The following is a 24705-nucleotide window of genomic DNA, read 5'->3' as shown; positions in this document are numbered from 1 at the left end:
AAATAAGGCCATGAGTTTTCAAAAGAGCGGGTGGTGTATACTTAGACTATGCAGGATGAAAGGAAAGGAGAAATCATATACTTATTCCCCAATAAATAAATAAATAAATAAACAGATATCTCTTATGTATACTCTTCCAAAATGTTGAGTATTAGAATCCTTAAAATATACACAAAGACCTTTTCAATTGAACAATGTTTGTTAGTATTTTCTTCTACATATATCTTGAAGTGTTTCTTGAAATTATCCTTCTTTTGTCACTGAAATGTGTTCTTTGGCCATTTCTCAACACCCTGATGTACATCCTCACACAATCATTACAGTTAGCCCTGAGGGCAAGTGTCCAGTTCTCATTTTGCTCTAGGACACCATATGGCACAGAACATTGCAAGCTTTGTTCATACTGCCTCAGTTTCTGTCGATTTACATATGTGTAAGTCTATGGATTTACAGGGCTTTGATCTTTGTTGTCCTTCAGTCCCTCTGACTGTGAAGCCGTTTTGGTTCAGTTAACCTGAGCATGGAGGGGTGATTTGATCGATGTATCACATTCTGAGGTCTCTCACTGGCTGCATGTTGCCATTACTTGTCTCTGGATTTGTTTACATCTGTGCAGGAAGAAGAACCAATGATGATAGCTGACTAAGGCAATGGTCTATAAATATAGCAGAATGTCAATATGAGTCCTTTTATTGCTGCATTCTTTTGGTAGAACAATAGTACTTGTTTTTTCCTGGGTCCCTAAGCTGTCTACTATCTAGTTTCACATTCTTGGTCATTAAAGCAGTGTCAGGTATGGGTTCCATCTTGTGTAGTAGGTCTTAAGTAGACCTTATTGCTTGGTTATATCCACAGTCATTTCTCTACTGTATCTTGCAGGTAGGGCACCAGTATGATTTTAAGGTTTTGTAGCTGGATTGGTGTTTACATTTCTCCTTTTGTAGCATGCAGATTACCTTCCTGTACCTACTCTGTGACAAAGATGACTATTGAAGACAAGGCTTGGAAATCAGCAGGGAAGCCCACAAGATTTACATTTCTCTATATTTCCTTCAGTCTTGGAAAACCATAACAGTGAAGTGACCTGCTCAAGACCATTAGACTAGTTAGCGGCAGAGCTAGGGCTGGAGGTTAAGGATAATTCCTCCTCCTACTGACACCCACTGGGCATCCTCTGAATCACAAGAATATCCTGGATTCTCTTATATCCCAGAACTTTACAGGGCTTGCTAGGATGTCAAGATTGGCAAGTTCACTGACTTCTGGAGAAAGCGCCAGAAAAGGCACTTTGGTCTCCAGGCTTATACCTGATGCTTGGATTGGTACTAGAAACCTCTAAGAGGTTGCATACCATAGACTCTATGGCACAGAGGATAAGGCATGAGTTCTAGAGTCAGACAATTTGGGGTTTATGCTCCAAAACTACCATTGACCAATTGTAAAACTCTAGGAAAATAAGCTTCCCTTGTGTGGAAAACATGTGGATGATCTTTTTATGGATATGAAGTGGGAAAACCCCACTGAATCATGAAATACAAGGTCTAGCCTACAGTAAGTGCTTAACTAGTATGGATCCTTCTTCTGTCCCAGACTGCTGCTTTCTTTCTTCCTGGCTCAGGACTTTAATGGACTAATTCAAGGCGAGAGCTCTTAGCTCAAGTTCCTCCTAGTGAAAATAAGACAGAATTAATTGCATGATTTCTGCACCCCAAGTCATTCCTTTCAGTATTTTTGCTTTGATCAATCTTCCCAATACGGTCAGAGGGTTTAGCACAAAGCCTTCCCACATGGCTGTGACCTGAGCAACAGAGACATTGCTCTGAGGAAGTGGAGAGAGGTAAAATGCAAATTCGGTGGCTAAATTGGATTTCCCTGGGTCTGATGACTTCCAAGATGCCTCTAAAATATAATTCCAGTGATGATGTTTATATAAAGGACCAACCTCATGCCGAAAATAATAGGTATAATTATTGTATTCTGTTAACAAACACATTCAGCAATATTCTATGTCAGACATTGTTACATTGGAGGAGCATGAAAATAAGTAGAAAAAAAAGGAGAGAGAGAAAAAGGAACTTAACCAGGAGCTGGGTACACTGACTTAAACCCAAGAGATATGGTTTCTGGTAAGGTCTTTGCAAAAAAAAAATGGACCTCATGGTAAGTCCCTTAAAGGTGTTAGCTTCTAAGTCTTAGTTTTTTTTCAGAATGAAGTGGGAGAGCTAAAAAAAAAGTGAATTCTAAAATTGTTGTATTTTGGGGTTTTGCTTCTAGATTATTTTCCTCTTAAAGTCATTCTGTATATTCAAATGTTTACTGGAAATTTCCATCTAGATAAAGTGTAAATACCTCAACTAAATGTACCTCAAACTAACAACTAACCTTATACTCCTTGTTCCCAATTTTGTCCCAAACTTTTCTTGACTTCTGTGCTTCCTTTCTCAGAGAAGGGCATCATCATTTTCCAGGAGACTAAACCTCACATCTAGTATTCAGGTTATTGTCCTTCATGCCCAACATCCAATTAGACAACAACTCCTCTTTTCAGATCCAAAGGAATCTCTAGTTCCCCAAAGTCTAGGAGGCAGTTTAAATATCCAGAAATGAGCTCAGCCTGGAATGCAGGAGGGTCTCTGATGGTTAGATGAAAGCCAGCATTTCTCAGGAATGTGTGAAGCTGGTTCCGATCAGCCAAAAGGAATAATTTCCCTTACCTCTGTCAAAGGGGGCATATGTCTTTTCAATTAACATATATATACCTGTAGCATTTATTAGAATATCAAGGTCCATGTTGGCTTCCAGGCTCCCCCAGTCACTACTCACAAGTATTTGTTATATTTTTCAAAGTTCCCACACCAGTCTCCTGGCCTATCACTCCCCACAGCTACTCATTCTTCTTATAACCCTGCTATTCTCACTTTTTTCTCTAGTTCTGCTCCTGACTCTCTCACTATTCTCAATACCTAACTCTTCTTCCCTCTCTCATAGATAACCTTGACCATGTCCAATCTGCTGGTCATATTCATTCTCCTTCATTCTCTCTCTGCTCCGGCCTCTTCTAGATACCTCTGGGTATTTTCTTCCTCTTCTACACAATTAAAGCTTTCACTTTAACCATACCATGGAGTGGTCATGCCTGCAGTTTCTTTTCTGTGCTCTCTTGCATACAACTGCCAAGTCCACATACTAAACAACTCCCTTGTGAACTGCTTCTCCCATCCAATGACCACTTTTTGAGTTAGGTCATTAATGCTTCCAGAGTAGATAACTGTAAACCATTATTTCTCCCAGATTTTAGTTCTATGTAAATCTCTATCACTGTGGCCAAAGTAATTTCTTCAAAGTAAAGTCAGATCCAGAGGAAACTCTACTCTGTGAGCTTCTGGTAGTTAGACAAAAGCCAGCATTCTTCTGGAAGCTATCACTGGCAGAAGAGACTAATGGCTATGGTGGTGATCAGCACATCATAGAACATGCTGGCCTCCAGGCTCCTGCTGTATCTCAAGTACTTAACTCTTCTCACCTCCTTCCCTGCTGTAAACTCTTCTAGCTCAGCACCTTCCCTCCCCTTTAGCTACTCACTTTTCCTTATAGCCCTGCTCTCTCCCTCCCTCCCTCCCTCTCTCTCTCTCTCTCACTCTCTCTCTCTCTCTCCCCCTTTCCCTTTCTCTCTCTCTCCCTTTCCCTTTCTCTCTCTCTCTCCCTTTCTCTTTCTCTCTCTCTCTCTCTCCCTTTCTCTTTCTCTCGCTCTCTCGTTCTTGCTCTTCTCTCTTGGTTCTTTTATCTCTTGTCTTCCTCTCTCACTCTCTTCTCTCTCCCTCCCCTCCTGGCCACACCCAATCTGCTGGCCACATGCCATCTACCACCTTCTCTCTCTCCTCTGGACTCTTTCAGATGCCTCTGTTCTCTCCCTCATATCTACACTAAAAACCTTCCACTTAACCACACCTTGGGGGCAATCATGTTGTCAGTTCATGCGTCTGGCGCTGAAACTTTCACCTAATGCAACATATGAACAAGACACTAATCTGCTTAACATTTTTGGTGGCTCCTACCAAGGAATGAATGGATTTTTATTAAGAATACGTTGAACTATTTGTAAACAGAAGAAAGTTTTGATCTGGCATGAGAAAAAGACATTGCTTGCCTTGGGAAGGCCTCCGTCAAAAAGGGAGACAAAAAAACTAACAATAAAATCATGTATTTTTTACACTATTGGTTTAATACCTCTATTCCCCAAACTATGTGAGAGAGCCTAGACTAGGCTCTCAAACATTACACTCAAGTGAAGATTTGTTCATGAATTATATGAGAACACAACTGTTCCAAGCTGTGGCTGAGGAGAAGGTTTTGTTGTAGATAAGAGATGTCTGGAAGAGCCCAGAGCAGAGAAAGAACATGGCTAGCAGACTTACTTGAGTCACAAGAAGAGAAAGGGAAGAGAGATGAGGGCAAGAGAAATGAGGGCAAGAGAGAGGGCAAGGAAAATGAGGACAAGAGAGAGGGCAAGAGAGAGGGCAAGGGAAATGAGGGCAAGCAGACCAGGAGGCAAAGAGAACCAAGAGCCAGGAGAGCTCTTGGCTGAAATGGTATCTGAATGAGAAGCTGAGGGAAAGGAAACGCCTGGGCTGGAGAGGTTTGGGGTGGTGGGTGTAGATGAGAAGGGCTGAGGCCCATGGGAGCATTGGTATGTTAATACCACTTGTCCCCATGTGACAGTTTACAGGAAGTTTATTGCATGGTTGCTGGAAAACCAATCACTGCCGGTGAGGCAAGAAGAAAGGGCTCAGCAGAAGTGGGATTTTTGGATTCAGTCACAGAAAGGGCTTCAGTTCACTTCCATGTGTCTGCTCCAAATTGAGAGGACTAGCCTTTTTTTTTAATCCACCAGCGGACTAGTTTCTAGATACATGCAGATCTCAGTAAAGAACTGTTTGAAGGACTCAACTGATAACTGTCAGTCTCTAAGACTCACAGTATTGGGGCACAATTGCTTTGGTCTGGAGTGGGGTTCTGAGCAGCAATTCACTACCTGAGCTAACATGGGCACAATTTTATAGGTAAGAAAGCAGTCTCACCAGCATTGCGACTTACCCTGGCTCACAGAAGTCCCTGTGCTCCTAAGTTATAGTCATCTGCATGCTCTGTTGGCCACATTTACCTCTAAGGTTGAAACTTTGTTAGTGTAAACTTTTCATTACAATGAGCACAAACTTGGACTTGCAGGTGCTTTGAGTGGCGGTGTACGTTTTCACGTACAATAATCATTTGAGGAACAATTTAAACTGTATCAAAGATCCCAAGTAGGGACTTTGATGCTTTTCTGTTGGCTTAGCGACTGCACATGAATCTGCTGATACTTTAGTTATCATCTGTGAGCCCACAGACCCTCAGTTTAAGGGTAAGGTTTTTATTGTGGATGAGAGAGAGGGAGAGGGAGAGAGAGAGAGAGAGAGAGAGAGAGAGAGAGAGAGAGAGAGAGAAGACAGAGAGACAGAGAGAGACAGAAACAGAGACAGAGAGACAGAGAGAGACAGAGAGTGCAGCTAGAGGTGTCTGGAAGAGTCCAGAAAAGAGACTGGACATGACCAGGGCTATCTGTGAGAGAGGGGAGAATATCAGGACACAGAGAGGAAACACACTGAGGGAAGCAAGAGCAGAGCAGACAGAACACAGTGAGAATAGCAGGGTTGTAAGGAGGGAGCGTAGCTGGGAGGAGGGAAGCTGGAGGAAGTATAGGGAGCGGAGGCTGGAAGTTTCCTTTGGCCCTGACACAGATGTGTTTCTTGAAGGAGTAGCACAGTAAAGTTCCCCTCCCCTCAAATACTGCTCAGTAAGGGGTAATTCTTGCAAAGTCTTTTACCCTAGCACTGGAATATTGACTATAAATATTATTTAATGATAGAATAACTACCAGACATCTAATTATAATGATACATGTCACATCCAAAAGGTACCCCATCCCACTCAAAAAGGGAGCCCCACTTATTCCCCCCAAAATTGAACCTAGGCTCAGCTCAACCTGGATTATAGGAAGATTTCTGGTGGTTAGATAAAAACCAGCATTCCTCAGGAACTTGTGAAACTGGTTCTCATCTGCCAAGAGGCATCATCTCCCTTTCCTCTGGCAGAAGGAACGGATTCTCCATTAACATATACCTGTAGCTACATATCAAAGTCCATGCTGGTCTCCAGACTCCCTCCGTTCCTACCCACAAGTACTTGTTACATGTTTCAAAGTTCATGCGAGCTTCCTCAGTCTTCCCTGTTCCCAGATACCCCATTTGTTCTCTTTACAACATCCAACATCAAGATCTTTCCCTGTGTCATTGCTATTCTCACTATCCTCTCCCTTCCTCCCTCCCTCCCTCTCTCTCCCCCCTCTCCCTCTCTTCCTCCCTGCCTCCATCTCTCTCTCTCTCCCTCCCTCCCTCTCCCTCCCTCTCCCTCTCTTCCTCTCTGCCTCCCTCTCTCTCTCCCTCTATCTCTCTCTCTTTCTCTCTCTCCCTCCCTCCCTTCCTCTCCCCCCTCTCTCCTTCTCTCCCTCCCTCCCTCCCTCCCTCCCCCTCTCTCTCTCTCTGTGTTTGTGTGTGTGTGTGTGTCTGTCTTGCTATCTCATATTCTCTGCTTTAAAAGAAGTCTTTGCTCTGGGTATTTTCTCTTTTCAATAGGAACCTTCCCTTTAACCATACTGTGGAACAGCCCTTTCCGTTTTCTTACTTCATTTCTCATATACAATACTCTTATTGACTTGAAAGTTCACAGTACTGCAAGAGGATAAATTGAAGTGAACAAACTCATTCCACAGAAAAGAATCTTACATGTGTTTTACAGTTAAACTCTTCTTGCAACTTTTACTCTTGTGATTTTGGTGTTGACTTCAAATCCCTCCCTAAGTGAATTTTGTGAAATTGAACCAAATAGGGCTAAAAATTAAATGCATATTTTCATTCTGCTTCCAATTTTCAGCTATGATTTTATATGCTTCTCTGTTCCTGTTCTGTACTGTTATCTTTTTTTAAAGAAATATGATAATCTTTTAGAAAAGTTTGAATTCTTTATAACTGGAATTGTAAACACACAATCCATTAATATCTACTTCCCTATGTTTGACAGAAGTTAGAAATGTGTGTAGAGGGGAGGAGAAAGGCATCAGTAGCTATCCAGGTTTCAAGAGTATTTGAAACTACCACCACTTGAAACTATGACCACCACTTGGACTAAAAGGGTGTGGGGTGGTTATAGGAGGCAGTTTTGGGAGTTCAGAAACGATCTGAAGCTGGTGACTCAGCATCCTCTGTTCCTGAATTCTGTTCTTTCCTAGAAGGACTAGCATGACATAGGCATTTCCCTTTCTCTAAGGACTGCTGCCAGTAACAAGCAGACCAGAAAACTGTGTGGTAAGGAGCAGTAGGAAGCACCCTCACCCTAACAAGAATGATTCCAAAAGTGCCGTGGGGGCAGTCTGTGATGTAGTGGCACTCAGCCAAGGACTCTGATGAACAGTGAGAGGCCACTAAGTCCAGGCTAGCCCCAGAAGGGAGGCTGTTCACACCACATTGGCTCTGGGGTCTGATGGCAGGAGTATCAGTGAAAAAGAAAAATGTTTGGAGAGGAAGTTCACAGTGTCTCTCAATCCCCAGGGGTCATTGCTCTGAACTGATTCTGAAGCTCTGGGGAATGCACCGGTGTGAAAGACTCTATGAACTTGGAGTGGGAAATCTCAGTCTCCACGGACGAGATAAGGACTGGACAATGCCTAGGCCTGGATCTGAGCCAGATCTCCTCTCATCTGGTTTCTTACCAGCTCTCTCTTTATTGCAACCTCTTGGGCCCTAACACACACACACACACACACACACACACACACACACACACACACACACACACACACCAGCTTTCTGTGTGGCTGATCCCCTCAGGCCTTGTTTCAGATACCTGCCCCTTCTACCTCCATCCCTCGAGGCTTCCTCATCTTACCCATCAGGGTAGGCACAGGGGTATTTTTTCCCAGTGTTTTCCCCGGGGCAAGTTTTAGACTCTGCAATTAAGTCTTCTAGGAGATGCTCAGAATTTGGGGAAATTTTGCACTTTCATTTTGTTTTTGTGGTTTTTTTTTTCTCTTACCCAGATAAATGTGCTCATCATAAACCTCATCTGACTAGGTGACCTGGCCACCCCTCAGTGACTTTGTTGCCAAGATATCTTGTGCAATAGAGAACTTTTAGTTAGAAGTCATGTTGAAGATTGTCATTGGCTGGGAAACCAAGATGGTGAGAGGCATCAGCCCCAGGTATTGGCAGGCAGGCAGGCTACTTTGCCACTAGGAACCATGAACTCTCAAGAGAAAGATGGGTAGCAAATCTTAGGAGACAGAATATCTTTGCATTCAAGAGTTGGATATTGGGATTGGGATGACGACTAATACAATAAAGAGTTTGCCATGCAAGCTTGGGAGCCTGAGTTTGGATCTCTGACACCTACATAAAAGCCAGGTGCAGTGTGCCAAGTCACCCTAGTGCAAGGAGCAGGGGAACAGAGACAAACAGATCTCAGAGCCTTGCTAACCAGTCAGTCTAACTGAAGCGATTAGCTCCTGGTTCAGTGAGAGACCTTGCCTGAAAATATAAAGTGGACAGCTATAGAGGAATAGACCTGACATTGATCTCTGGACTCCACTTGTATATGAATGTATGAGCGCACCTTCACACACATGCATGCACAACACACACACACACACACACACACACAATACTAATTAAAAATAAAGAATTGGAGATGACCTTATTGAAGTGTGGGAGAAGCTGTTCTCTGCACAGTCCTCTTGCTCTCAGGGTGAAGCATTCTGCAGCCAAAGGTAAGGAAGTGATTCTGTGCCACAGATGATGGAGGCTAGGAACGGGAAACCAGGATTCTCCTGCTGATCATACTAGAAGACATATTTTATAGATAATAAGTTACTGGTCACCATGGACAAACATTCTTGCCTAGAATACTCTACTGGAAATCGTATGGTGAACAGAGAAAGCATAGATGTAGAGTTAGGATCTCTCTCTCTCTCTCTCACTCTCTCTCTCTCTCTCTCTCTGTGTGTGTGTGTGTGTGTGTGTGTGTAGCAACTCTTATACCTCCATCTGTAAAATAGGGAAATTATACCTTCTATTTACTGTTTCAAAGATTTATGGAATAACATATGGAAACCCTAGACCTGCAGGGTCTGAAGAGAGAATCATGAGGCTATAACAGGACTCCAGACCTTAGAACAACTGACTCCATGAGGAAAGTACCATTCAGGCTGTACAACTCAGCAAGCAGACAATAGCACCTTCCAAAACTGAAAACAAAGACCTAGTCCACTGCAGTTCACAGTTCTGGAAAAGTCTCTAAATGTAGTAACCTTGCTTTTTGCTCCTATAGTTCCACTTCTAGCTAACATGTTTTTTTGTTTTGTTATTTTTGTTCTTGTTGGGGTTTTTTGTTGTTGTTTTTTTGTTTGTTTATTTGTTCTGTTCTGGTTTTTTTTTGTTTTTTGTTTTTTGCTTAAAAGCTCACCCTAAGAAAAGCTCAGTGCTAACCTGGGATCTTGAACACAAGGTATAGCCACCAGCTAATTAATAAAGACTTTCTATTGGTTTAAACCCATGTTTGAGCACGAAGCAGAAATTCCTCAAGATGAGACTAGAAGAGAGTTAATTCTAGACTTCTCATCATACCTATAGATTAGTGCATTTCTCAACCCTTGTCTTAGTCTATGTTCTATTGCTGTGAAAAGACGCTATGACAATGGCAACTCTCACAGGAAAGCACTTTATTGGGGCTTGCTTATAGGTTTAAAGGTTTAGTTCATTATGAGCAGGTCGAGTGGCAGCATGCTGGCAGACGTGAACCTGGAGAAGGAGTTAAGCATTCTACATTTGGATCCACAGACACAAGGAAGAGAAAGTTATTGGGCCTGGCTTGGACTTTTGAAACCTCAAAGCCCACCTCCAGTGACACACTTCCTCCAATAAGGCCACACCTCCTAAACCCTCTCAAGTAGTGCCACTCCTTGATGACTAAGCGTTCTAACACAGGAACCTATGGGAGCCATTCTTATTTAATCTCAGTTGTATCAGAGGAAACTTTATTTGTTGTGGGTGGCTAGCACAGAGATCCCACAATTGGGCAAGGTTCAGAGAATAAGAAATTGTAAAACACTCATCTGTAAATGGAACATCTCCATTGCACCCCACTCCTCCCAAGAGTGGGGGTGGAGAGTGTTGCAGGGTATTTGAGAACACTGTGAACCCCAAAATTGTGTTATTTACAGGAAAAACCTGTTTCTAGTTGTGGTATGGCTCAGCCTCAACATTCCGCTTTAATACAAGAGTTTGAATATTGTAAACAGGATTAAATAAAGTCAACCATAGGTTGAGAGGTGGAGTAAGCAACCAGTTGACAGGAAGTGAACAGGATTATCAAGAAAAAAAAACCACAGAGAGTAAGAGGGAGTTAGGATGGAAAGAGAGACACACAGGAGTGGAAGGGAGGGACATTGAGTTTGAGGAGTCTGTCTTGAGATGGCAGGTAGAAGGTGGGAAGCTTCTGGGCCATCACTTGAAGAGGAAGGTCAGCTGGGTGCTTTCTCTGCTTCTCTGAGCTAGCAAGCTTTGATCCCAGCGCCTGGTTCCCAAGTCTTCATTGGTAAAATCAAACAATTGAAATTTTTGTTAAAAATGACAAGAAAGCATGTAAGAGCTAGAGGAGGTAGACAACTACAAGGAAACTGTCTTCAAGACACAGAGGACAGCTGCACATATGAACTCATAGGAATATTAACATCATACACAGAACCTGTGCAAACTCAAGCAAGACCAAATCTCAGCTTGGAGATGAGAGTGTGGCTGGCACAAAATCCCATTGCTAGCATGGAAGCATTAATAGTAGTCAGCTTCTAGAAGAGGGAGGGGCAGTTTTCTTTGAGAGTATATAGTCTTTGATAAGTCAACTGTGCTCCAGTAGAAGACCACACCTCCAAGAATATTTGGGCAGCACAAAATTGGGTGACACAAAGTTGGGTGAATGTCTTTGGAAGAATGGGGGCATAAATATGATAAAATTTTAAATTGTCAAAGAAGTAAATGAAAAAAAAATTTTTAAAAAGAAGATGGTGCATTTTGGAAGGATGAAGTAAACATTTGGAAGAGAGGGTGGGGCTTGGAAGAAGCACAGCAAGTGGAGCTTTCATTTTAGTAGCTGTGTGACTCCAGGACCTACATCATTTTTGAAAACTGATTTAATGGCTGGGAAACAGAGTGTGAGAACAGACAGATCTATGTAGTGAGTTCCAGGTCAGCCAGAACTACATAGTGAGTCCTGTCTCAAAAGCCAAAACAAAGGGAAAAGGAAAGAAGGAAGGACGGAAGGAAGGAAGGAAGGATGGAAGGAAGGAAACTCTAATTTATATTATTTGTCAATGTCCAAGGTATTAACTCCACATGTGGCAGATTTCTAGTTCCCACAGTGATGACACTAAGTGTAGAGCTTGGAAGGTACCTTACCACTATGAAGTTGGATACTGGAAGATGGAAAGGGAAAACAGAAAGGGTAAAAGACCAGCTTTCCTCTGTCCCCAGCTCTTTCTACCCTCAGACCTTTGGGCAGGCCAAGAGTGGAGCATCTCTGATTACGACAATGGATTCTAAAAGCATTAGACTGGGGACCAACAAGATGTCTCGGTGGATAAGGGCGCTGTCTATACAGGCCTGGCAAATTCAGTTTAGTGACTGGAGCCCACATAATGGGAGGAGAGAGCTGACTCCAAGGGTTGTTCTTTGGCATCCACATGTACAACTGTGGCAGGCGCGCGCGCACACACACACCTAGCCTCATCTTTCAAAATCTGCTTGTGTGCCCCCTGATCATAGAATTTTCTAGTGTTCTGTTCCCACAGCAAGTTCTTTCCATAGAGACAACTTACACACCGGCTCTAAATTGAAGGCCGAACAGAACTAATTTGATCCTGCCACATTGTGTCTGTCAAGGAAATGGGCTGTTGGTCAGTGGTCCACTCTTGCCCCCATCCGTCTGTGACTGGAGCTCTGTATCTTACAGAGGTGTTCAGTGAGACTGTGGAACAAGTAAGAAGTAAGACTATTATCTCACTGAAGTTTAGTTACAGAACCTGAGCTCGGAATTACCTCATTTGGAGGTAGCCTGTCCAGGGTCTGTCTTTTCAGGACCCAAGAATTACCAGACAGACCTACTCAGAGAACTTGTGATACGCATTTCCTGGAAGCCACTTAGAAAAGGGAGGGTGGAGAGGGGTCACGTTTCTGCCTCAAACCAGAGTTTGACTGAAGTGACTACACAGGTCCTTTCCTGGCTCCCATGGGTCTAGACACCTGACTTAGGCTTCTCAAGAACAACGAAGTGATTTAAGCTTGATCACATATGAGCAATCCTTGAGGCTCAAGAAGAGAAAGAAAAAAAAAAACCCCAGTTGAGACAGGAAGCTGGTTCAGGAACTCGGTGGTTCCTGATGTGTAAACTTGACGGCAGAGGCAGCGTTATCTGATTAGAGCCTCTGCCGGGGCAACTGTGAGCAGCTGCCCGGCTCCCAGCCAGGCACCGCGTCCCTTTCTTTGCCGGCTAATGGATCCCAACAGGTCCCTTTCCTTGGGCATGCTTCTGTTTCTTTCCCTGGCTTTTGAATTGAGCTACGGAACAGGTGAGTGTCCATTTGTTTAAGGGTTTGAGTCCTGTGTTCAGCAATTTGGAATCAGAGCTTTGGGGATAGAGGAGACACGGGCTGGGGTGTATGGTTCAGTTGCCTCATCTTTAAAGAGTGCCTCCGGATTTCTACTGTGTCTTTCAAAGAGGAAGAAACTAATGTGTTCCTTGAACCTCAGGTTCCAGGGATTAGCCCCATGGGCACTAGTTTCTAAGGAAACAAGAAGCCAAAGGCACCTGCTACATTCATAATCAGCCTCTTGGTGTAAGGAACTCAGGCTGAAGTTCTGGATGGGTGGGTTTGGGGTGGGTACCCTTCTGGCAATGACCCACGCTGTGGAGCAGAGCTCTGGAAGAATTGTCCTGAATCCTTGCTGTTTAAAGTGGCTCTCACACATGCACCAGCAGACAAAGGACATGGTCCGGTGTAGAGCAAAGGTGGCAGAGGAAACAGGTAGAAGTGAGAAACCTCAGACCTTTGGCTGACAACAGACGGTGGCTTCAGTGTGGTCACGCTTTCTTTTAAAAGATGATTCTGAAGCAGCAAAAAGGGGAGAGGTTGGGAGTTTTGGAGCCTGGGGCTGGTTATAGAATGTGGGAAATGCAAATCGAGAAATTTAAGGTCAAAGAGGCTCCTGTAGTGGGCCCAACTGGTAGCCGGACTTCTCTCCCATCCCGCTGACTCTTCTCTCCAAGGCACGCAAGCTATTGTTTTCTGTGCAATGGGTCAGTGCTATAAGGAAAGTTATTTTAAGAGCACCAGTGCTAAGTGGTGATGCTGGGCTGACCGTGTGAGTGGAATGGGCAACTCCGTCTTAGGGTTTGATTATATTGTAGGAGACAGCCTGGCGTAGAGATGGCTTTAGGAAGGGGATGGGGAAATCCTGAGGGCTAGAGCATTTTGGTCTTGGGGTTTTCATAACTGCAAATCCGTTTTGGACTTTTCTAAGAAAAGCCCGGGAACGTGCCAGGGATGCGGGGATGCTGTAAATGGAATCTCTTGCTCAAGTCTCAGATGAGGCAGCCCTTGCTCAGCCCCACTTTGAGAGTGTAGATTGCCGAGCCAAGCATCTCATAGGTAGAGCTTGGCCTTCCTCACTGCATCCTGTCTGAACCCCATCATTGCTGGGATACTTGGTGACTAAGAACTATGGGGCGAATTTTTGTTTTGGCTACCTTGCCTGTGGCAGCTCAGGTGTAGCTAACAAATGTTCTGCTGAAGGGTGAGAGGTCACTTGTTAGTGAGTGACAGCCCAGGCCCAGAACACACCACTTGGCAACTATTCTTTGCTTGCATTCCATCTTCTAAAATTGGTTCAATTTTTGTCAGGCTTCTATTTTTAAATATGGACTCTTTTGTGAAACCCCAATAAAACTCAAATAGAAGTGCCTTGCAAATGAGACAGGTCAGTCACGTCAGGGCAACCCAGCAAAGAAGCTCGAGTCTTGTACAAGTCAGCACCTTTCTTTCCAGCTCAATTTTCAGTTCCCAGTCAGATCTGTGAGAAGCGAAGAATCCACATGTCCCTGCCCAAGTAAAGGAAATTCTCCTAAGTGACAGTTGATTAATTAATATTGAATGGCGTGCTTATTTGACACAGCTTCGATATAGCGTCTTGACTTGCATCTGAGAGCCACGGTGATGAGTTACTATCCTTTGGGCAAACAACTGCAGGCAAACCTTTATGCCTTGTTCTTTATGTTTTACTGGGAGCCATCTTTAATTTCTTGCCCTTAGAGAAGACAGACCTATCGTGCTTATGTCACAATGTTAATATTTATTAGGCTCTCAGGAAGCCTTATGCTCTTTACAATGGATATAACCCCAGCTGGAGTTCCTGCAAGGCCAGCCTCAGGTTTCTTCAGTCCATTGGATACACTGATTTGTGTAACAATATCATTTTTGTTGGTCTCTGATACTGCTCTCCCCCTCATCATTCGTGCCAGAACATTATGGTCCTCATCGATCTGGGCCATTAACTGCAGTTCACAGATATTTTCATAGCTTGTGCCTAATCTTCCCATGAGCACTTGAATTAGATATAAAATGATAAGCTCACATCCTGAAGAATCCACACCAAAGACCAAACATGTTGTCACATCATGTCTAGGAATCAGTTGGCTCAGATCCTCATTCCCTCACCCTGAATTTGCATAACCTCATCATCAGTATTGGCCACTACAGGGATATATGAGTTATGATTAATGACTCTCCAAAAATTAGGTGCATACATGTTGAGTAAGAGATAAGGGACAAATGCCTGGGTTCTATGCTTGACCCAACCTAGTGCAGCTACTGGCCCATTCTATGCCAATATATTGGTCCAGATTCTTCTTCAAAAGAATTTAATCCCATGCTATAAAACCTCTATCTGCAGCACTGGAATAGAGTTCAAAGCATCAGGGATTTTGCTATTTATAGACTGACCTTCAAAGATTGCATTCAGCACTGATCTACTGAGTGTATCTGACATGGTCTGGCAAGGGGTAGGAGTAGAGAGTAAAATGAGAAATCAGAGCTTCCAACAACCACCTGACATAGTGTCTGGTATGTAAGAGTCATTTAAAACTCATCGTTGAATAAATAATAGTAGAAATTCTTATATATTTGCTTTAAACAAGACATTATGCTAAGTGTTTTTATCACTTATCACACCAACCCTGCGAGGTTATCATCACTGTCAGTACTATTACAACTTTGTAAATGAGGAAAGATAAACAGAGTAGATCAACAATTTTTGTACACTCTAGACATGTCAGTGAATGAAACTGGATAAGCTTCTGATTGAGAAATTGGGAAGGATGATACAGTGTTTCAAGGCCCCAAGAGGACCTTGAATTGAATTGACACTAATTGAAGTATAGAAAATTTCAAAAGTGAGAGAAATTGATAAATTATAGGAGAATGTAGAAAGTGCATACAAAGGGAAGTTTAGAAAGTATATGGGAACCTTTTTAGTACACAGGTTTTTGTTTTAACCTCTTTTCATTGGAAGAGAGATGCAGTCGCATGTGTGTCTCTAAAACTTCAACAGAACAAATGAGATTGGAATGAAGATCCATCTTTCTATGATCCTTGCTGTAGGCAACACTTGCCAGTTTTTGTGTGTCTTTCAAGATAGAGGTTGGATTCTCCTAGGGTTGGGAAAGATATTTTAGAGGGACATACAAATACAGCTAAACGGATGTGAGTGCTTGGGTGGGATGGCAAAGGGGCTGTTGTAGCCCAAAACCAAGGGTTTGTGACTGAGGATCTTCTAAATCCTCGCCTGGAAAGTGGGGACAAATACTGTCTCTCATCCCACATAGGGATGCTACGGAGATAAAAATGTAATTCGCTTTAGCTGTGGAAAGAGAACTTAGACTCATCATTTATTCATGAACTCATTCATTCATTCAACTCATTTTATTCATTCACTTTGACAACGAGGATTTCCTGGGTTCCCATTACGTCCCAGGTACCTCTTAGAAAACCACAATGAATCCATCTTCTTGAAAGCTTCTCTGTGAGGGTGACAAGTGATGAACTAGTTAAAACTGGTTATAAAGGAGTGATGCAATGTAAGATGGAGGCATGCGGCAGGAAAGCTATCCCAAGCCCTGAGTCCAGGAAGTTCCCTCAGAAGCAGCCGTCAAGGTGAAAACCTGAAGGCTGGAAGGAACTGGCCAGGCAAAGGGCAGCCCAGGCTTTTAGTCTGAGAAATTATGGATGCAGAGTCTAAGCAACAAAGACCCAGCGCTCTCAGCACCATGGGACAGCGATGTTTAACTGGCATCTAGATTTAAAAACAAACCTTAGGAAAGCTATTTTTTTCTTCTCACGTCTGCTTTTACAACTAGACCTGTGAAGCCTGTAAAACCTGTCTCTTTTCTATGACCCCCACAAAAAATGGAGTAAGATGCTAAAAGCATCTATAAAATATCAGAATAAAGCCAAAAATAAAGTTCTGGGGTAGGATCCCACCTTGTGAACGAGTTAGCCAAAGCCTGCAAATTTCAGGCTCCTGTTCACCGGCCTGTGTGAATCACGCCACCATCAAAGTAGAATCACCCCTGGAGGAAAGTGAGTTGGTGTGAAGAGCACGAATGTTTCCTCCTGACCTCTTCTAGTAAACAGGGCCGACTGAATCACAGGCTCGCTGGAAAACTCTCATCAGGCAGTAGGATGTTTCAGGAACAGAGACTCTGTGTGAAGGGTTTCACACTTCTCTTGTGTTTCCACTGGTGATGATGTAATTGCTCCCCTCCAGACTCGGCAGTCATGGGAGCAATTACATCATCATTCTTTGTGCATTTGGGCCTTAGGGTCTCCGCTTAGTGAAGTCTTGGTTCTACGCCTTGCGCCTGCAAACCGTGAAGTCTGTCTGTATCTGCCGCATTTTTTCCTTTCGCCTTGCCTCCTCTCACCTTCTGCTGTTTATTTGTTTGTTTATTCGGCTGCTTCCTACCGCAGCCTTACCCTGCTTTTTCTCCTCCTTGTACCAATTCTGTACTCTGAAAATACAAACAAACAAACAAACAAACCTGCCCGGTTATGGTAGGAAAGGTTGCATGGAAGGCATTGGGAGGGTGAATGAAGAGTAACAGTCTTAGACTGGGTAAATTTCCCCATTTCTCCCTTCTCCATATCAAAATTAGTTTAAAATGTCTACAGTATGATACGGATTCTGTTTTTTAATATCTGTTACCTCCTTCAGAAATGGCATTTGGAGGAGTTTTCCCCCAAACTGCACATGCATTCAGAGGTCCGTGAATGGCTCTTCCCTCTTTCTGTTACCTATATTTAGGACTCAAGAGGTACCTTTTTGTACAGTTCAGGTGTGAAGCCATCAGAAGAGCTGTGCCATTTCTAACTGTCAAGCATCCCTGAGTGTGACTGGAATAATGTGCTTCCCAGTGCACCCATGCCAAAATAGCACCAAAACAACCACAGTGAAATAAGAGTCTTCATCTGACAGGGAGAGCACATTGTTTCAAGACGAAATACTAGCAATGCCCAAAAGACCAACTTCCTTGTCATCTACCCCACTTTCCTGTAACAGCCATGCATTGACCACCCTCGTCCTGACTTTCAGCCCATACAGACTGTGTCTCCTTTTACTCCACATCACTACTCTTTAGTTAATTTAGGCTGGGCCATTTAGTAGACAGTGTAGGGATTTCAGGGCACACTAACGTCAAGAATATTTCAGCCAGTTTACTCAATTTTCCAGTAGCTTAGCTTTAGCACAATTAAGAAGGGATCTCTTCTAGGTAGACCCGTCACAGAAGCAGGTGTTTTCATTTTACTCTTTTGAATCTCTTATCATCTAGAACGATCTAGGCTCATTGAGTCATGGGTTCCTATAATGAACATTAACTTATGGTTAAATTCAGTTATATGCACATTAGGCTAAGCTAAATAAGAGGTCTGCCAAGGTAAGATATGGCTTCCAGCACTTGTCAATTGAACAGATATTTATTTCAGAGTGTCTCTGTGCCAAACACTGTATCTGGTTGTCAGACATAAACAGTAGTGTGAAATTCTTTCTCTGGAGAAGACTGTTATTGGAGTGGGGCAGACAGCAATAAAATAAATAAAAGTGCACTCTAATGCCAGGCAGTGCCAGCAAGAGCAATGGGCAGGGGGCTAGCCTGGATACTCCGTCAGATGAAGCCTCTCAGAAGAAAGGGTTCTCTGAGAGAGAGCCTAAAATAAAGTGAGGAACTGAGCCGCTCAGGTACAAAAAGGAAGAGATTTCCAGAGAGAAATAGGGCATGCTAAGACCCAGAGGCAGGAATGTTCTTGATGAGATCTAGGAGCAGGAAGCTACCTGGCCATAGTGCTGTGAAAGCCAGAGAGTGGGCAGGGATGGATTTGGAGCAATGCCAGGTCGCGGTGAGCAGAGTCAAGGACTGTGAACTTTGTGGGTGCCCTGGAAGACCAAAAGCCATGGAAGAAAAATAAATAAATCAGACATGGGTTTAAAGAATTTCTCTTTCCATGGTACAAATACTGGGGGATTACTTGGGAGACAGTGGTAGCAGTTAGGCCTGTGGTATTGGGGTAGGCAGGAATACATGGGAAGTACTTCTGTGTCAGACCTACGTGGAAATTAGAGCCAGCAGGATTTCCTATCAAGATCAAATGTGGAATGTGAGGAAGGACAGACTCAAGGATGCTCCAATGGTTTGGCCTGAGCAACTGGATGAATACTCACGTTTGAACAGAAAGTTCTTTGCTAACATCAGCTGCCGTTTAAAGCTCCACATGTGCATCTGTGTAGGCAGCAGAGGGCAAGGCAGTGAAAGGGTTAGCCATAATATATAACTGTAAATACTGCAGAAATCTGCCAAACTGTGCAGCTAAATGAGTAATAGAGTAAGTGTAAATAAGGAAGAGAAGAAGCCTGAGCCGGGGCATAGTCTGATACAGAGACTATCTGTACAAAACAGAAGTTTCCTCTAAGGAAACTAAGAATGATAAAAAGAACAAAATAGCAAGTCAGGGAAATGTAGTATCTTGGGGACCAAATGCAGACAGTGTTTAAAGGAGGGATGATGAACTACGTCCATTGAGTGTTCCTTAAAAACACTCAAGACAGTGATGGAGAATTAATTGACTTGGCTCTGTATACCAGACAGATCCTGACAAGTGTAATGCAATGAGAATTTGGGGAGAATACTTCTTTGGAGTGGGCACAGGGGAAACTGGGTCAGGAAGTAAAAGCAGAAAACATAAACAGACATGCAAGAACCTTCCGGAAAGAAAATGAAAATGGCTAACTACTGAGGACAGACCTAGGATCAGAGGAGAGATTTGCTTTGTTTTGTTTTGTTTTGAAGGTGGGGGCAATTAAGTGTTTGTGCGCGTGTGCTGGTGAAAGATATCCAGAAGGCATTGGCAACACAGGGAGTAGGTCACAGAGGAACCATGAGATCGATCGAGTGTTCCTTCAGGGGAGAGGCTAGCCTTGGGTGGGAGCACAGCCAACTGGGATTTCCATAGATTGAAATTTACTTTTTATTTCTTCTGTATTTTTTCACTGAAACAGAAAGGGCAGTCACCCCTGCAAGAGGAGGCAGAAAGGCGGGCTGTGGGCTTGAGCAAAGTGGAGGTATTAAGTAGTCAGCACTAGAACCCCTCAGAGTGGTTTGAAAGGTTTTTGGGGTTTTGTGGGTTTTTTTAACACACACCCCCACCTTGTTCATGTTGGTTCAGCTTTTTTTAAAAGGGAAATAAAATAATACCTTACCCTTACCATTATTAATTATCTCAGATATTTTCGGAGAACTGGGATCCCAGTTTGAACATTAAGCACACCACCTCCCTAATTCTCACAGCCCTCCTACCCTTCTCTGCGTCTTGTCACCTGGCTTAGTGCTTTGGGGACTGTGGTCCCCTGGGCTCCTTTTTACTGTTATCCACTCTTCACCCTGATACTGAGTGCTGGCAAGAACCTTGGCAGAGAAATTACAGACTGAGATTCTAGTCCTGGCTCTGCCACTTACTAATGTGACTTTAAGAAAGTCATTTACTTTACTTCTGCCCTCTATGCCTTCACTGTTAAGTCTGAGTTGGCAGAACCCTGGTGTAAGTAATTGTATGAGCTCCACTGGATGCTTTGAAACACTGAAGTTATGGTTAGGATCCCGGTGGTCGTCCTTTGTAGACTACCATGTGGTAATTTGAGATAGTTCAAGAGGAGAGGCGAGCCTCGAACCTGTCGTTCTCTGTCCTTGATACAACATAGTCTCCAGATCTTGCATCATCAGGCGTTACCTTCCCTTTCTTCCCACAGGTAGAGGTGTGATGGACTGCTCGGTGATCACCCAGCCACTGGGAAGTGACATGTGGCTGCCCCTGACAAATCAGATAAATAAGAGTGGTAACAAGAGCGTCCGAATTCTTGTCACGATGGCAACGTCTCGAGGAAGCAAAACCAACAAGAAAATAGTGTCTTTTGATCTTGCGAAAGGGGGCTATCCAGATCATCTAGAGGACGGTTACCAGTTCCAACCAGAAAACCTGAGCCTGGGGATCCTGGCAAGCAGTAGGGAGAATGAAGGATGGTACTTTGTGAGCTTGGAGGAGAATGTGTCTGTTCAGCAATTCTGTATGCAGCTGAAACTTTATGGTAAGAATGGGAGTTTTCACACTTCACACAGGAGGCCTCGAAGCCTTGGGCCTTTCTCAGAAGCAGAGTGTCTGCAATTGGTCCAGCGAGTATTTAAGCTTAAGGGAAACACTTTGACAGGCTGACATTTAGTTAGTTAGTTAGTTAGTTAGTTAGTTAGTTAGCTGGTTAGTTATATTCCAAACTGCACACCAGAGGAGGCTGAATTGATTCCTGCTTTAAAAGGAAGGAAGCCCACTGTGTGGGGCCTGAAGGGCTTTCCCCTCTAACAGGCTGAGTCTGCATATCAATTTTTTAATAAAAGCATTTTTTCTATCAAGCCCAAAAAGTACAAAGTGGGATATAACTGAACAAACCTAACCTCTCTGTCATTGCCAGGGACCCCCAACTCCAGGGGCAAGTGGTTCTGCACGTGCTTGCCCACATTTGTGTAGGCTGTTTGCTGAAGCAGAGGTTCTGAGTACAGAAAGCTGACATTCCACCCACAGGCAGCTAGCTCACCAAGCCCAGAGCCCTGGGGGAGGCTTCCACCTACATGGTGAAAGAAACACCTTTTTTTCTCATTTGAACCAGGATCTGGTTATGTCGTTGTTTAGTTGAGGGACTGCCTGACTCCAGCGCTTTCTGAGTTCCTCTGACCTCTGCTCCTGTTCCTTAACCACACCTTGAATCCCTATCCCACAGGCCCAGAGCCTCATCTGCTTTCCAAGGCTCCCTGGCATCTCTGCGTCTCTGTGGGGCTTCCCTGGTCTTTCAAAGGGATCTCTTGCACCACCAAGGATGGGATAGGAGGTCCACAGCCAATGTTTCATTGAAACTCTCAGATATCTAGGGGAGAAAAAGAAACATCTTGACTCTCTCCTGCCCCGGTGTTTCCCTCCTGCAAATAGAGAATGCAGAATGCCCATAGCCCTCTGCTGAGTGTGCACGGAGGCCGCACAGCATGTATTATATATGTCAAATGATCTGTCCCTTTGTTCTTATAGATTTACTGAGATTTACAAAGTTGGGTACTTTGAGAACTGTGGTCTCTGCAACCTTGACTTTCTTTACCGGAGGCGGAGGAGCGGGATGGGGGGGCGCTGATTTCAGACTCTGATGAAGGTACTTAGCGAGGCCACTTAGAAGTTGCATAATGTCGAACAAGACATGCATTTCTCTGAGACTCAGTTTTCTCATCCACAAAATGAGAATAATTATTTTTAGTTATAACTATTGAGAGAATTAAAGATGAATATGAAATGCCAGCAATGTGCTGGTCCTGTAATAGCTGTAATAAGCACAACCACCCTTTTCTCCTTGCCTGTCTCGTGGCTTTAGAACTGTATGGATTGACAGGGCCTATGGCTAACCCTGAAAACCTACCGCTGCCGTCGACCCACAAAACCCTTGCTACACACACACACACACACACACACACACACACACACACATACACCCACACCATACACACCACACACACACCACACACCACACACGCATACACCCACACCATACACACCACACACACACCACACACACATACACCACACCATACACACCACACACACACCACACACACACATACACACACCACACATACACACACAAACACATACACACACACCATACACACCACACACACACCACACACACACATACTACACACACACACACAGACACACACACAGACACCACATAGGCACGATGAAATCCTACCACTGAAAACTCAAGCTTTTAGCTCTAGGAGGCTGTACTTCAAGCCAATCAAAACCTGTCTTATTCCTGATAGAATATAGCAGAACAATTTACATAGTGAACATCAGGAAAGGCATGCAGTCCCGTAACTGTATTAGCAGAAAGGAACTAAAAACCAAATGCTTCTCTATCTCAAGAGAGTCCTAGGAAGAACAAAGAGGGGTGAGGAATGATGTGAATGACAGTTTTCCACAGGAGACAACTCACACTTCTCGGTGAGGGGAAAAATGCCATTGTCTCGTAGGGGATGTCCTTCTGGATATATGTTTCTCTTATTGGTTGATTAATAAAACACTGTTTGGCCAATAGAGGCAGGAAGATATGTGGGACTAGGGAATGAGGAGAATTCTGGGAAAAGTAGGCAGAGAGAGATCGCAAAGGGACACCATGTAGAGACCAGAAAGATATGACGCACCAGGCATTCTCTGGTAAGACGAGGCCATGTAGAAATACACAGATTAGTAGTTATTGATTAATTATTAAGATAGAACTAGCCAATAAGAAGCCCTAGCCATCAGCCAATAGTTTTATAACTAATATAGCATTTGTGTGTTTATTTGTGGCTGAAGCAACCTGGCTGGAAAGAAAACTCCAGCAACACTTGTCTAGAATTTGTTTTGACAAATAAAGCAGTCAATAGTTCCAGGAGCTGTGTTTCAGTGATGGCCCCCTTCTCCTCCTCCTGACAGAGCAGGTCTCCACTCCAGAGATTAAAGTGCTAAACAAAACCCAGGAGACCGAGAATGGAACCTGCAGCTTGATGTTAGCCTGCAAGGTGAAGAAAGGGGATCATGTGGCTTACAGCTGGAGTGACGAGGCAGGCACCCGTCTGCTGAGCCCAGCCAACCAGTCTCACCTCCTGTACATCACCCTTAGCAACCAGCATCAGGACAGCATCTACAACTGCACTGCAAGCAACCCTGTCAGCAGTCACTCTCGGACCTTTGACCTATGGCAGGAGTGCAGGCGAGAATCCTCCTCCGGTGAGTACTCTGTGGTGGCTAGGGCACTCGTCAATGGCAAGCCCCAGAATAACTGGCCCAATAACTCTCGTCCATAGTCAAGCCTTGCCAATGACACTTGTTTTCTTTATACTGCCAAAGCCTCTAGGTATATTCAACAAAGGTGCTTTCATGGTGGCCCCAGCTGACATTGTATAACATTTGGTTCACAGTTAAGGAACAAAAGGGGAAGGAAAGAAAAAACAGAATCAGACCCAGAGCAAAGGTGTCCAAAAGAAAACCTTTCTCCATGCCTTCTGCCCTGGATCCAGCTTTCAATGATGTCTGGAAAAGGGATGCAGGTGTCAGGTCCCAAGTCCCAAATCCATGCTCCATTATGGTGAGACAGTTCTATGCCATCAGCAAGTGCTTCCCTAGCACTTACGCTGCAAGAGAAGGGAGTAGATACGATGTGTGCTCTCTGCACCTCAGCGACACAGTGCAAATGTGAGATGTTTGCTTGATAATGAAGCACAGGCTGTAAGGGAGGGGCTTGCACTAGGAATGGATTGTGAATCTCAGAGCCAGTTAGAGGAGCAGAGAGAGAGGTAAGCTAAGTCCTGGAGCATGAAACCAGGGAGCGGTGATGAGATGAGGGTACTCCTTACCGGCAAGGCACTTTGAATGTACCGTCTCTGGTTCACAGCAAATTTGCCAGGTGGGTGACATTACCAGCTTCATTTTACATAGGAGGAACTTGAAGTTCATGGAATTTAAGTATCTCTTTCAAGTCTGTTGGATTTCAAATAGTGGCGTTAATGCCTAACCTAAATATTTTGAGTAGGTCTTCTCTTTTCCTAGATAGAGAGCATGACTGTTCTGTTGGGAGAGAATGCTGATCAACTAAGCCCATCTAACCAAGAGACAGAAGAGACCACTTCTCTCTTGTGCCAGGCTGTGTCTATGCCACAGGAATGTTCAGAGAGAGCCCTGGAAGGCATTACTTATATCCTGACATGTCCTAGCAGGGGAGGAGAGCAAGAGTCATTCCAAGGAGACTCCCACCCACACAGACTTGGTGTCTGTGTGGCACACCAGATGGGCAGAGACAGAGGAAAGGGTACTGGAGATACGTTATGCCCTCAGCATAGCACTTCCTGTAACTGAGACTCCCCACCCCCCAGAGGATTCTCAGATAG

At 44.0% G+C, this 24705-nt stretch overlaps 1 protein-coding gene across 1 annotated transcript in view; it reads left to right on the top strand.

Annotated features, from left to right (window-relative positions):
- Positions 1 to 12444: 12444 nt before the first annotated feature.
- The window catches only part of Slamf1 (signaling lymphocytic activation molecule family member 1), a 34467-nt gene continuing 22206 nt past the window's right edge, over positions 12445 to 24705 (top strand). Inside the window, exons 1-3 of the mRNA XM_005078217.3 lie at positions 12445 to 12709; positions 20493 to 20828; positions 23255 to 23548. Coding sequence (XP_005078274.1) covers positions 12634 to 12709; positions 20493 to 20828; positions 23255 to 23548 — 706 coding nt within the window. The 5' untranslated portion in view covers positions 12445 to 12633. The remainder of the gene's footprint in view (positions 12710 to 20492; positions 20829 to 23254; positions 23549 to 24705) is intronic.

Source organism: Mesocricetus auratus, unplaced genomic scaffold (assembly GCF_017639785.1).
Source record: "Mesocricetus auratus isolate SY011 unplaced genomic scaffold, BCM_Maur_2.0 Super-Scaffold_100676, whole genome shotgun sequence".
NCBI lineage: Eukaryota > Metazoa > Chordata > Mammalia > Rodentia > Cricetidae > Mesocricetus > Mesocricetus auratus.
The sequence above is the reverse complement of the archived record's forward strand: the minus strand, read 5'-3'. Positions and strand labels throughout refer to the sequence as shown.